Source organism: Homarus americanus, unplaced genomic scaffold (genome assembly GCF_018991925.1).
Source record: "Homarus americanus isolate GMGI-L3 unplaced genomic scaffold, GMGI_Hamer_2.0 scaffold28, whole genome shotgun sequence".
Taxonomy (NCBI): Eukaryota; Metazoa; Arthropoda; class Malacostraca; order Decapoda; family Nephropidae; genus Homarus; species Homarus americanus.
The window spans coordinates 1,644,006-1,656,888 of record NW_024742238.1 but is presented as its reverse complement, the minus strand read 5'-3'; the positions used below and the strand labels follow the sequence as shown (position 1 = coordinate 1,656,888).

The 12,883-nt window shown below is 42.9% G+C and overlaps 1 protein-coding gene across 1 annotated transcript; it reads left to right on the top strand.

The window, feature by feature from the left end:
• The first annotated feature begins 543 nt into the window (after positions 1-543).
• Positions 544-2,994, top strand: LOC121876542 (zinc finger BED domain-containing protein 5-like). The gene is made up of 3 exons (XM_042381737.1): positions 544-581; positions 1,343-1,368; positions 1,778-2,994. Exons 1-3 carry the CDS (start codon positions 544-546, stop codon positions 2,992-2,994), a joined length of 1,281 nt encoding a protein of 426 aa, XP_042237671.1.
• The last annotated feature ends 9,889 nt before the right edge of the window (positions 2,995-12,883 follow it).

Genomic DNA, 12,883 nt, shown 5'->3' with positions numbered 1-12,883 from the left:
TGACTCTCGTACTCACAATTTTACCTGGCAATACTTGGTGAAATAAGATTATGTAATGTGATTGTGATTGGTTGATCTATTTTCGGCTGTATCACTGTCAGGGTAAATATTAAATAATCCAAAGGTAGAAGTTTTATAATTATAAACTATTCATCGTTATTTAAGCTCATTATAATTTTCCAAATGTTCGTTTATTTGCCAAAATAAAGAAGAAATTCATTTAATGAATTGGCAGTTCAACTTCAACCAGAACTGCCACAAGATTCCGAGATCAAAATTTCTTCGTTATTTAAGCAAATATGCGAAAATCTGGAAAATTATCATAATCTTAAATAACGATGAATAGTTTATAATTATAAAACTTCTACCTTTGGATTATTTAATATTTACCCTGACAGTGATACAGCCGAAAATAGATCAACCAATCACAATCACATTACATAATCTTATTTCACCAAGTATTGCCAGGTAAAATTGTGAGTACGAGAGTCAGGGTGGGGGTCGATGCATCTTTGGCTAACTGTATATTCACCTCAAGGCCAAATGTGCATACGCATCTGCACAGGTGTTCCGGATCTCATGTAAGTCGCATTCAGTGTGAGCGATGAGGGTGAGGTCGCATGTACTGAAGTTCAGTAATGGAAACTGTGGACACCTTTCTGTCTGCCTGGAGTTGTCTTATGTTGAAAAGTTCACCTCATCTGATGCTAGGTGTCCACCCAGCCGGCTAAATTGGCACTGGCACGAGTAAGGAAGGCAGCCAAGAAAATGAAAAAGAGAGTTGATTTACCCCCGTTGATTGTTTTACCCCCGTTTGCAAGGGGAAGAACTCAGGCTGGGTGCCATTGTGCAGGACACTGCCGTTCATGCTACCATGGAATTGCCTCACAACGGCAATGAATTTTGGTGGGAAACCAAAACGGCTGAGGGTCTGCCAGAGGGCTTCCCTGTTGACCGAGTCGAGGGCGTTAGTAACGTCGATGAAGGCATTGTACAGGTCACGACGCTGTTCTCTGCACTTTTCCTGTATCTGGCGGGTAGCAAAGATCATGTCAGTGGTGCCACGTGATGGTCTAAACAGTGATTCCCAACGTGGGGCCTACGCCCCACTGGGGGGCAATTCAATAATAATAGGGGGGCAATATGAAAAATATAGTAATATCAACATTTTTTTTTATTTTACCCTATATGGGTAAAAATTATAAATTTATAGGGTAAAATTGTAATTACAACCTAGCTGAGCACAACAGCTTGTGCAATCTAGTCAAGTGTTCACCCACTAATGTTATCGTGCATCTGGCACCAGCTATATGCGTGGCTTCTGACTTGTTTAACTTTGCAGTTCTTCATCTGCTGTCAAGGAAGAAGGTGAGTTTTAGTCAGCTGCTCAACGCTCCCACTGAAGCTAAAAAAACAGAGGAAACTAACTACAACCAAATTAAATGTGCACAATAAAGCATGGAAGCAGTATTGAATTAAACACAAATGCAAGTTTCATGTTGATATAGTTATCTGTCTCTGTTTTTTAGCTTCACTGAGAGGGCTGGTTAAAGTGCTTTTCATTATGATTATTGATCTTGTTATTCTCTGAAAATAATGTATAAAAATAATCATTCATTGATCTTGTCACAGTAACATTAATTTAAAACTGTGAATATAAAGCTCAATATTTACTTGAAATGGAAACTGCATATTGACATTGTGCCTTGTATGTTACAGAAGTTAGATATTAAATTTATTTTCCTAAGTATATAAATATTTTATTTTCACTTTTCAGTTACCCCCATGATGCATAAAATGAACAGTGTGCACGCCAAAAAAAAAGTTCGCCAGTATTCAGATGAGTACTTGCTGTTTGGGTTCATACCAGCGACTCATGATGAAAGGTTGCCTTTTTGTCTGTTGTGCCACCAATGTTTGACTAATGAATCCATGAAGAGAGGTCGTCTCGAAAATCATTTGAAGGCAAAACACAGTATTCATGTTAATTCAAAACTGGAGTATTTTAAATCCCTAAAGGAGAAGTTTGAAAAAAGATCAACAATAAATTCATTGTTCTCTGCAAGAAGTGCAAGCAAGGATCGTGGTCTTGAGGCTAGTTATGAAATTTCTCTTCTCATAGCAAAATGTGGCAAAAATCATACAATAGGGGAGAATTTAATTAAGCCCGCAATATCAACTTTTCTGAAAGTAGTTCTTGAAAAAGATGACCAAGATCTCAAAAGCATGCCGCTCAGTAATAATACTGTTAGTAGCAGGATTGATGAAATGAGTTGTGATGTAGAAGTACAACTTGTTGAAAAATTAAAATATACAAATTTTTCAATACAGTTGGACGAATCAACTGTAAGAGATAGTGAAGCTCTGTTAATGGCCTATGTAAGATATGTTGATAATGGAGAATTTATTGAGGATATGCTATTTTGCGAAGCATTAGAAACCACCACTATTGCAATTGATATATATAGGAAATTAAAAACATATTTAGATAAGCAGATACCAATGGAGAACATTATATCTTGTGCTGCAGACGGTGCTCCAGTGATGATGGGCAAGAAAAATGGAGTTTTAAAATTATTGAAAGACGACAATCCCCAAATGTTGTTAGTGCATTGTGTTATTCATAGACAGAATTTAGTTTCCAAAAACGTTTCCCCTGTTCTAAACGAGACATTGAATGCAGTTATAAAATGCATCAACACTATAAAAGCTAATGCCAAATGTGAGCGTCTTTTCAAACAATTTTGCAAGGATCAAAATGCAGACGATGTAAGATTATTACTTCATACTGATGTAAGGTGGTTATCAAATGGGAATTGCCTGAAAAGATTCATGGAATTATTTGATATTCTTAGTGAGTTCTTGGATGACAAACCTTATATGACTCTGTTACTGACAGTTGATGGTAAAGCACTTGTCAGTTATTTAGCAGATATATTTGAAAAACTCAATGTCTTAAATAAGGAGCTCCAAGGAACAAATATGACTTGTTAATTCAAAGGCCAAGATATTTGGCTTTATATCATTTCTGGAATTATCCCAAGAAAATATTTCTGTCAAAATATTTGAACAATTTTATTGGCTGAATAAATGTGAGGTAACAGATGCTACTTGTCTTGTTATTGTGGAGCACTTAAAAATAATGGTAAGCGATTTCAACTTCAGATTTTCTGATTTGAAAGAAATTAATTATCCATCTTGGATGACTCAGCCATTGCTAGTGGATCTGTCAGATGTAACCATGGAGTATCAAGGAGAACTTTCAGAATTACAAAATGATGACTCGATTAAAGCCCTGTTCAAAATAAAAGGAACAATGATGTGGCTCTGTGAAGAAACACAAGCTAAATATCCAAATACAAGTAGTTTGGCAAGATCACTACTGTTACCATTCCCATCGTCATACTTAGTGGAATGTGGATTTAGTGCTGTGAATGACTTATTACTGAAGAAAAGAAACCGACTGGATATCACTAAACGAGGCGACTTGAGATTGAAATTAACAAAATTTCTGCCTCGGATAAAATCTCTTTGCAGTAGACATCAGGCTCAAGGGTCTCATTAATTGATTGTAATTGAATTTATTTAATGTGATGGTAGATATGTTATACACATTATAAAATGGATTTTATTTGATTAAATTTGAAGTTAAACCCTTTAGTTTTATTTGAAAGATACAATTTTTTATGTTATACTTCTTCAAAACTGATATAGTTATATCATACTAAACAATTAACGGGTGGGGGACATGAAGAAATTTGTGATAAAAAAGTGGGGCATGGTACTAAAATGGTTGGGAACCACTGGTCTAAAGCCACATTGAGATTTTGGGAGGAAGTTTTCCGCCTCAGGAAGAAGTCTGTTTAGGAGAACTCGGGCGATAATCTTGCCAGCTACGGACAGAAGCAATCCCACTAAAGTTCCCACAGTCTGACCAGTCTCCCTTGTTCTTATAACGATGGAAACATCTTTAAGAGGTTGGAGGATTTCCTCCGTTTCCCATACATTCTCCAGGAGAGAATGGAGACGGCTGGAAAGCAGATGGCTCCTGCTTTTTACACTTCGGCTGGGATTCCATCAATCACTGAGGCTTAGTTATTTTTCATCTGTTTGATGACAGTAGCTACCGCATCCAGGGATGGAGAATAGCTGAAGTGGGTCAGCTTTGAGTGCTGAGGGACCTGCTGGGTAGTCAGGACATGCACATCTGTGTTTGGTTGAGCAGCGAATGGCAGTGCTCTTCCCAGCGCTTATGGATGCCTCCTTTGTCTTTAATTAAGAAGTTAACCGTTGGAAGAGCGGAGGGAGGCTATGTCATGGGTAATTGGGCCACATATTGTTTTAGTGGAAAAGAAAAATTCACACACACACACACACACACACACACACACACACACACACACACACACACACAACATCCTTGACCACCGAAGGGTCAAGACGTACCTGGCGCTCCTCTCGGAGCAGCCAGGTCAACTGTTAAGTTGGCCCATACCAACCCCCTCCCCTGAACCCTCCTCCCCACAGGAATATCAACAAGTTCTCGCCAGAAGTTACAATTTCATTTATGAAAGGAACGGAACCAGTGTTAAGCAGAGGTGAACAGTGGTGAACAGTGCTTAAGTGAGTGAGAACAACTCAACAGTAACAGTCGTACCCAAGTTAACCTTCACACAGTGAGGTCCCAGGTACCCAGTGATAACGGCCCCCGTGAGACCCAACAACAACCACCGATGTGTTAATCCATCTACGATAGGAAGGCCTGGGACCAAACCTCACTCATATAACACCATCTGTGAGGGAATTACTACACCACATGTCCCTCATAACACCATATGTGAGGGAATTACTACACCACGTCAAGTCCCTCATCACACCATCTGTGAGGGAATTACTACACAACGTGAGGTCCCTCATAACACCATCTGTGAGGGAATTACTACACCACGTCAGGCCCCTCATAACACCATCTGTGAGGGAATTACTACACCACGTGATGCCCCTCATAACACCATCTGTGAGGGAGTTACTACACCACGTGAGGCCCCTCATAACACCATCTGTGAGGTAATTACTACACCACGTGAGGTCCCTCATAACACCATCTGTGATGGAATTACTACACCACGTGAGGCCCCTCATAACACCATCAGCGAGGGAATTACTACACCACGCCAGGTCCCTCATAACAACATCTGAGGGAACTACTACACCACGTGAGTTCCTCCTAACACCATCTGGGAGGGAGTTACTACACTACGAGTTTGCTGTTCAACACCTACATTAATCTGTATGTTCACTGTATGTTCCTTTACCTTTCTCTAATGAAGGCTTTTGTTAAACCACCAATGTATGTAATAAGTCATTTATATCCAATGTATATTTTCAGCCTTCGGGCTGCAGAATTTTTTCAATAAACCGTTAATTATTATTTATTATTATTACACACACACACAAACACACACACACACACACACACACACACACACACACACACACACACACACACACACACACACACACACACACACACACACACACACACACACACACACACACACACACACACACACACACACACACACACACACACACACACACACACACACACACTACATCCTTGACCACCGAAGGGTCAAGACGTACCTGGCGCTCTCGAAGCAGCCAGGTCAACTGTTAAGTTGGCCATACCAACCCCCTCCTGAACCTCCTCCCCACAGGAATATCAACAAGTTCTCGCCAGAAGTTACAATTTCATTTATGAAAGGAACGGAACCAGTGTTAAGCAGAGGTGAACAGTGGTGAACAGTGCTTAAGTAGTGAGAACAACTCAACAGTAACAGTCGTACCCAAGTTAACCTTCACACAGTGAGGTCCCAGGTACCCAGTGATAACGGCCCCGTGAGACCCAACAACCACCACCGATGTGTTAATCCGTCTACGATAGGAAGGCCTGGGACCAAACCTCACTCATATAACACCATCTGTGAGAATTACTTCACCACATGTCCTCATAACACCATATGTGAGGGAATTACTACACCACGTCAAGTCCCTCATCACACCATCTGTGAGGAATTACTACACCACGTGAGGTCCTCATAACACCATCTGTGAGGGTACTACACCACGTCAGGCCCCTCATAACACCATCTGTGAGGGAATTACTACACCACGTGATGCTCCTCATAACACCATCTGTGAGGAGTTACTACACCACGTGAGCCCTCATAACACCATCTGTGAGGTAATTACTACACCACGTGAGGTCCTCATAACACCATCTGTGAGGTAATTACTACACCACGTGAGGCCCTCATAACACCATCAGCGAAATTACTACCACGCCAGGTCCTCATAACACCATCTGAGGAACTACTACATCACGTCAGGTCCCCCTAACACCATCTGGGAGGAGTTACTACACTACGTGTTTGCTGTTCAACACCTACATTAATCTGTATGTTCACTGTATGTTCCTTTACCTTTCTCAAATGAAGGCTTTTGTTAAACCACCAATGTATGTAATAAGTCATTTATATCAATGTATATTTTCAGCCTTCGGGCTGCAGAATTTTCAATAAACCGTTAATTATTATTTATTATTACACACACACACACACACACACACACACACACACACACACACACACACACACACACACACACACACACACACACACACACACACACACACAACCCACACACACACACACACACACACACACACACACACACACACACACACACACACACACACACACACACACACACACACACACACACACAAACACCAGGAAAGTGCACGGCCTCAAGGAAGTCGGCATCGGTCAATGGTACTCCAAGGTAAAAGATCTTTGTGGCCTCAACCGTCAGTCTACCACATTTAATTTCATCTTACATTTACCTAGTGAGGAGGCAGCTGAAATAATTAATGACCATTTTGCTACCATATGTCATACCTCACCCAGTCTTGACCTCACTCTCCTCCCGGCTTACTTTCCTTCCCCCTCCCAGTGTTCAAACATATGAAATCGCCAACAAACTCCTGAAATTCAAATCCAAACGCTCCACGACCAAAAATTTACCTCCCAATTAAAATATTCAAGGAGTTTGCAGTCGAACTTGCCAAACCCCTCTGTTCTATTATTAATGCATCCCTCAGACAAAGCAAATGCCCTAATGAATGGAAAACCGCATTTGTCACCCCCATCCCCAAGGTCACCACCCCACAGTCCCCTAACGACCTCAGGCCAGTTGCCATTACCCCCATACCCAGTCTACTCTGTGAGGATTTTGTTTTTGAGTGGGCATTTGTCAGAATCTATCTGTCAATTGATCCACAGCAATTTGGCAATATGAGGACCTCCTCTACACCACACTGCTTAGTGAGCTTTCTGGATTTTCTGCACAAAAACCTGCAGAAACGTAAGACATCACTGGCCGTTGCCCTTGTTGACTTCAGGAAGGCCTTTGACCTTGTTGATCACTGCACTGTTATCAACAAGGCCATTGCACTAGGGCTGCCCACCAACCTGGTCTCATGGCTCACTGATTTCTTGAGTGGACGTCGTCAGGCAGTGAGGTATCAGGGCTCGGTCTCCACATTCCAACACCTCACCTGCGGTGTTCCCCAGGGGACCAAGATGGGAGCACTGTGCCTCCTCATCCTGATCAACGACGCTCTATCGGACACTCCTCACAGGTGGAAGTATGTGGATGACTGCACTGTGGGGGTTTCAGTGGACAACACCGCACCAGACTACTCATCACTACAAGGCACCCTGGACAGGCTACAGGCATGGACTACGGACAACAAGGTCACCATCAACCACACCAAAACCATAGTCATGCACATCAATACCGCCACCATTCCAAGAAAGCCCCAGCAGTCACAGTGGGTGCCCATCCTCTCCAGCTGGTGCAGTCTGCCAAACTCCTGGGTGTAACTGTAGACAACAAACTGGACTGGAAAGCCTATGTAAATAACACAGTCAAGGCAGCCTCATACCGTCTCTACATGCTTCGATGACTTAGGTAACTTGGGACACCCACGCCAGAGCTGAGGACTATCTACAACGCCTTTATTCTCCCCAAACTAACGTATGCATCACCAGCCTGGTCGTCTTCTCTCAACTCCACCCAACAACGTCGGCGAGAGAAGGTACAGAAAAGGGTCTGCAGAATCATGCTCGGCGCAGAATACTCTGGCTACATCAACGCTCTCTCCACCCTGGAATTGCCATCCCTCAGTGACCTCCACCACCAAGCACTGGAAAGGTTTGGCAGCCAACTAATGCACCACCCTCGTCATCGCCACCTCCTGCCCCCCCACCCACCTCACGCAGTCCGCCACTACAACAAAATTCAGCCCATAAGAGCCCGCACTGATAGATATAAGAATAGCACCATCCCATCTATTGTTAAAATAATAAACAACTCCTGATTTATGTACTATACAGCCCTGTAAATGTATTCAACGCACATTATATCATTATGTCTAAATCAAATGTAAGTATATTTTCAGCCACCAGCTGCAACTCTATTAATAAACTGTTTATTATTATTATTATTATTGTTATTATTACACACACAACTTCTTTGCTGTAACTCGGAATCGAGTATGACGATCATCCAGCTATTATACGAGTTATTAGGGATGTCACCTACGTTGGTGAGTTTTGAAGTGACTAAAGTGGCCGATACGAGACCCGCAGCATAGTCCACATTCGTTGCACATGTGGAGGGCTCCATCTACTGTGGGAGGGGCGGTGGCAGGGTCTTTCCGACGCTGGCGCTTGTCTGCCTCGGTTTGCAGTCGGGCTAACACGAAAGTATTGACACCTTCTCGTGTGGTGCTCCTCCAAGCGTTACGATGTGGAGTAATCGACTCCCAGGTAAGGAGGTCGATTTGGCACCTTTTTAGGTTTGTCTTAAGACTATCCTAATACCTTTTCAATGGCCCGCCGACGTTACGTTTACTATTCGTTAGGTGACTGTAAAGTAGCTGCTTTGGAAGTCTACTGTCGTCCATTCGGGTAACATGGACGTCCATCGTAGTTATTCATGGATAATGGTATGCCTCGATGCTCCTACAGTTGGTGTCAGCAAGAATAATGGCATTTGATCTCTTGTCTTCCCAGCGAACTCGGAGGATGGAATGTATTCTACGTTGGTGAAAGTTTTCAAGTGCCATATTGTAGGGTGGGCAGGACCACTGCTCGATATATGTGCAGCTTTATGGATAATTTCAGCTCCCTACAGCTGAAGACACGATACTCATGCCTGTATTATTAAACAACATCTTCCCTAGAAGAGGGTATTCGTGTTTCAACCCGAGTTTTAAACTAAAGGAGTCCTGAGGGAATCCACAGTGCAGTACAATAACTAACGGGGTGGTGTGGCGGTAAAATTAACTAATTCCAATATTATAAATTAATTTTATTGGAATTAGTTAATTTTACCGCCACACCACCCCGTGAAGTACTGTACTGCAGTGTCCCTCAGGACTCGGTTAGTTTAAAACTCGGGTTGAAACACGACGACCCTCTTCAAGGGAAGATGTTGTTTAATAATACGGGCGTGAATCTCTTCATCGATGTCTGCGGTGGTGGACAGGTGGGAGCCGAGATACCGAAAGTGGGCAACATTACCTGGATGGATGGTGGAGGTGTCTGAACCAGGGGCAGTTTGAAAGAGAATCTGAATCTTACATACTTTCACCTCAAGGCCGAAGTGTGCATAAGCATCTGCGAAGTTGTTCAGGATCTCCTATAGGTTGTGTTCAGTGTTAGCAACAAGGGTGAGGTCGTCTGCATACTGAAGTTCAGTAATGGAAGATGCCGACACCTTTGTTCTTGCCTTGAGTCGTCTTATGTTGAAAAGACCCCTCTTCACCCAGTATTCGATGTTCACCCCGCTGGCTAAATTGGCACTGGCACGAGTAAGGAAGGCAGCCAAGAAAATGGAAAAGAGAGTTGGTGCCAATGCACACCCTTGTTTAACCCCCTTTTGGATGTGGAAAAACTCAGACTGGGTACCGTTGTGCAGGACACTACCGTTCATGCCATCGTGGAGTTGCCTCACAATGGCGATGAATTTTGGTGGGCAGCCAAAGTGGCTGAGGGTTCACCAGAGGGCTTCCCTGTTGACCGAGTCGAGGGCCTTCGTTAGGTCGATGAAAGCCATATACAGGTCACGACGCTGTTCTCTGCACTTTTCCTGTATCTGGCAGGTAGCAAATATCATGTCAGTGGTACTATGTAATGGTCTAAAACCATATTGAGATTCTGGGAGGAAGTTTTCCGCCTCGGGAAGAAGTCTGTTTAGGAGGACTCGTGCGATAATCTTGCCAGCTACAGAGAGCAACGAGATCCCACAGTAGTTGCCACAGTCTGACAGGTCTCCCTTGTTCTTATAAATATTGATAATGGAGGCGTCTTTAAGAGCCTGGGGAATTTTCTCCTTTTCCCATACATTCTCCAGGAGAGAATGGAGACAGATGGTAAGCAGAGGTCCTCCTGCTTTATACACCTCGGCTGGGATTCCATCAGGCCCTGAGGCTTTGTTATTTTTCATGTTCGATGGCAGTAGCTACCTCATCCAGGGATGGAGGATAGCTGAGGTGGATCAACTCTGGATGATGAGGAACCTGCTGGGTTGTCAGGACATCCACATCGGTGTTTCGGTTGAGCAGTGAATAGTAGTGCTCTTTCCAGCTCTGAAGGAGGCCTTCATCGTCTTTAATTATGTGGTTACCATCAGATGAGCAGAGGGGGGATGCACCACAAGTGACTGGCCCATAAAATGTTTGTGGAAATGAAAAATTCGTGCATCTTGTGCTGATCTGCAATTTTTTGTGCTTCACATGCCTTATCTTTAAGCCAGTCGTTCTATAGATTGTGAAGTTCCAATTGGGCTGCTGCTTTCTTCTTGCAGAAGGTATAAGCTTTGGTCCAGGACTGAGGGTTGTTCTGCCAGTCAGTTAAAGTAGCACGTTTACCATCCATGAGTACTTTGATTGCCGGGTCATTTTCATCAAACCAATCCTGGTGTATTCTTTTGAACTTGGCCGAGGGCGTCTGTGCAAGTTTTTTGTCACAACAGTATTAAGAGTATCCCATTCGGCACTGGGATTCACGTTATTTGGTGTTGGGTTGTTTATAAGCCCATGTTCGAGCTGCTCTCTGATAGCATGCGCTACCGCTGGATCCTCCAGATGCTTAGTGTTAAAAACCTCTTCTGGAGGCTTGCTGCCTTCGCCGTTTTGGGGCGACGTGAAGTGAGAGCTTGGACCTGACAAGTCGATGATCGGTGTCACAGTGGTCTGAGCCTCACATGGCACGGGTATTGAGGACATCGGCGATCTCTTTCTCTGACAATGATGTAGTCAACGAGATGCCAGTGTTCGGATAGTGGGTGTTGCCACGAAATCCTTGAACTTGTCTGCCTGCCTAAACAAGGGATTGGTGATAGTGAGGTTGTTAGCCAACTCTGGCACTGAAGTTGCCAAGGAGCACAACATGGTCTTCTCTGGGGATAGAGGTTAGCACTCTGTCGAGGTCGGTGTAAAAGGCCTCTTTGATGTCATCCTCTGCATCCAGTGTTAAGGCGTATGCACTGATGAAAAGGGCATGACGTGAGTAATTCAGTGGGACTCGAAGAGTCATGAGGCGCTCGTTGATCCCAATAGGCATTTCAGATAGCCTGTGTAGGGTGCGTTGGTGGATGGCAAAGCCAACTCCATAAATGCGATTTCTCTCCGCAGTAGGCTCACCCTTCCAGAAGGTGTGGCCAGACCCCTGTTCTGTGAGTTGGCCCTTATCTGGGAGCCGGGACTCACTGATGGCTGCTATGTCGTTGTTATACCTAGACAGCTCTTTTGCCACAAGGACAGTTCTTTTCTCAGGACGCACATTTTTGCCAGTATTCAGAAGGGTCCTGACATTCCATGCAGCCACCGTAAGAGGATGTATGGTTTGTTTTTGTTTGGATCTACGATTTTAATTGTCTTTTCGACCGCATAAGGATGACCTTACTGGGTGCGGTTGCCCAGTCAGGTTGACACACACACACGCACACACACACACTTTTCTACGGCCTATACTTAAAATTGCTCTCGACAGTTTATTGATGTCCACAAAGTCTTGGTGTCAACAAACCTCTGTCAATACAAGCTCTCCTGGAAATGCTAACTCTGCTTTATGTATCAAGATTACCATTAAAATATATCCAAAATTAAATGTACAAGCTCACCTGAAGATTAGGCACCCCAGCTAATTTTCCTGAAGATTAACCACCCTAATGTTTACCTAAACTAACCTAACTGATTGTAACAACGCAGTCTAACCTACCCTAATCCTGCAGGTAGCGTCAGTATGTTTAATCATCAGGTGAAATAAGTTAGGGTGTCTCATCTTCAAGTGATCTGATGTACGATTTATAAAATATATATATATATATATATATATATATATATATATATATATATATATATATATATATATATATATATATATATATATATATATATATATATATAAACTGAGATAAACAAGCAATTTCTTTATATTTTTTTGCAGTAAAAGAAGAAAAAATAACTGAGTAAACATATTCGTCAAAGGACTTAAAAGGGTTGGAGTCTCCACACCAGGAAACGGGATAATTAAGCTAAAAATAGTTAATAATCACACCAAGAAAAGGAAGAGTCACGGCTGTAAAACCTAAGATGTTGGAGAATTACCTCCCACACGCCCGCAAACGCCATTCATATTTAGAGTTAGACCTAACCTAATCTAACCTAACCCAGCCTTGCAACTTTAAGGATAGTTTTAACAAGAGTAGAATAGCTCATATACTGTAGTTCACCTCGTCTGCCTTCACA

Bases quoted from the DNA above. Each gene is read 5' to 3' on its own strand.
- LOC121876542 (XM_042381737.1), top strand. From the start codon at position 544: ATGTGCATACGCATCTGCACAGGTGTTCCGGATCTCAT. The intron at 582-1,342 runs GTAAGTCGCATT...TTAACTTTGCAG, and splicing joins ACAGGTGTTCCGGATCTCAT to TTCTTCATCTGCTGTCAAGG. The intron at 1,369-1,777 runs GTGAGTTTTAGT...TTCACTTTTCAG, and splicing joins ATCTGCTGTCAAGGAAGAAG to TTACCCCCATGATGCATAAA.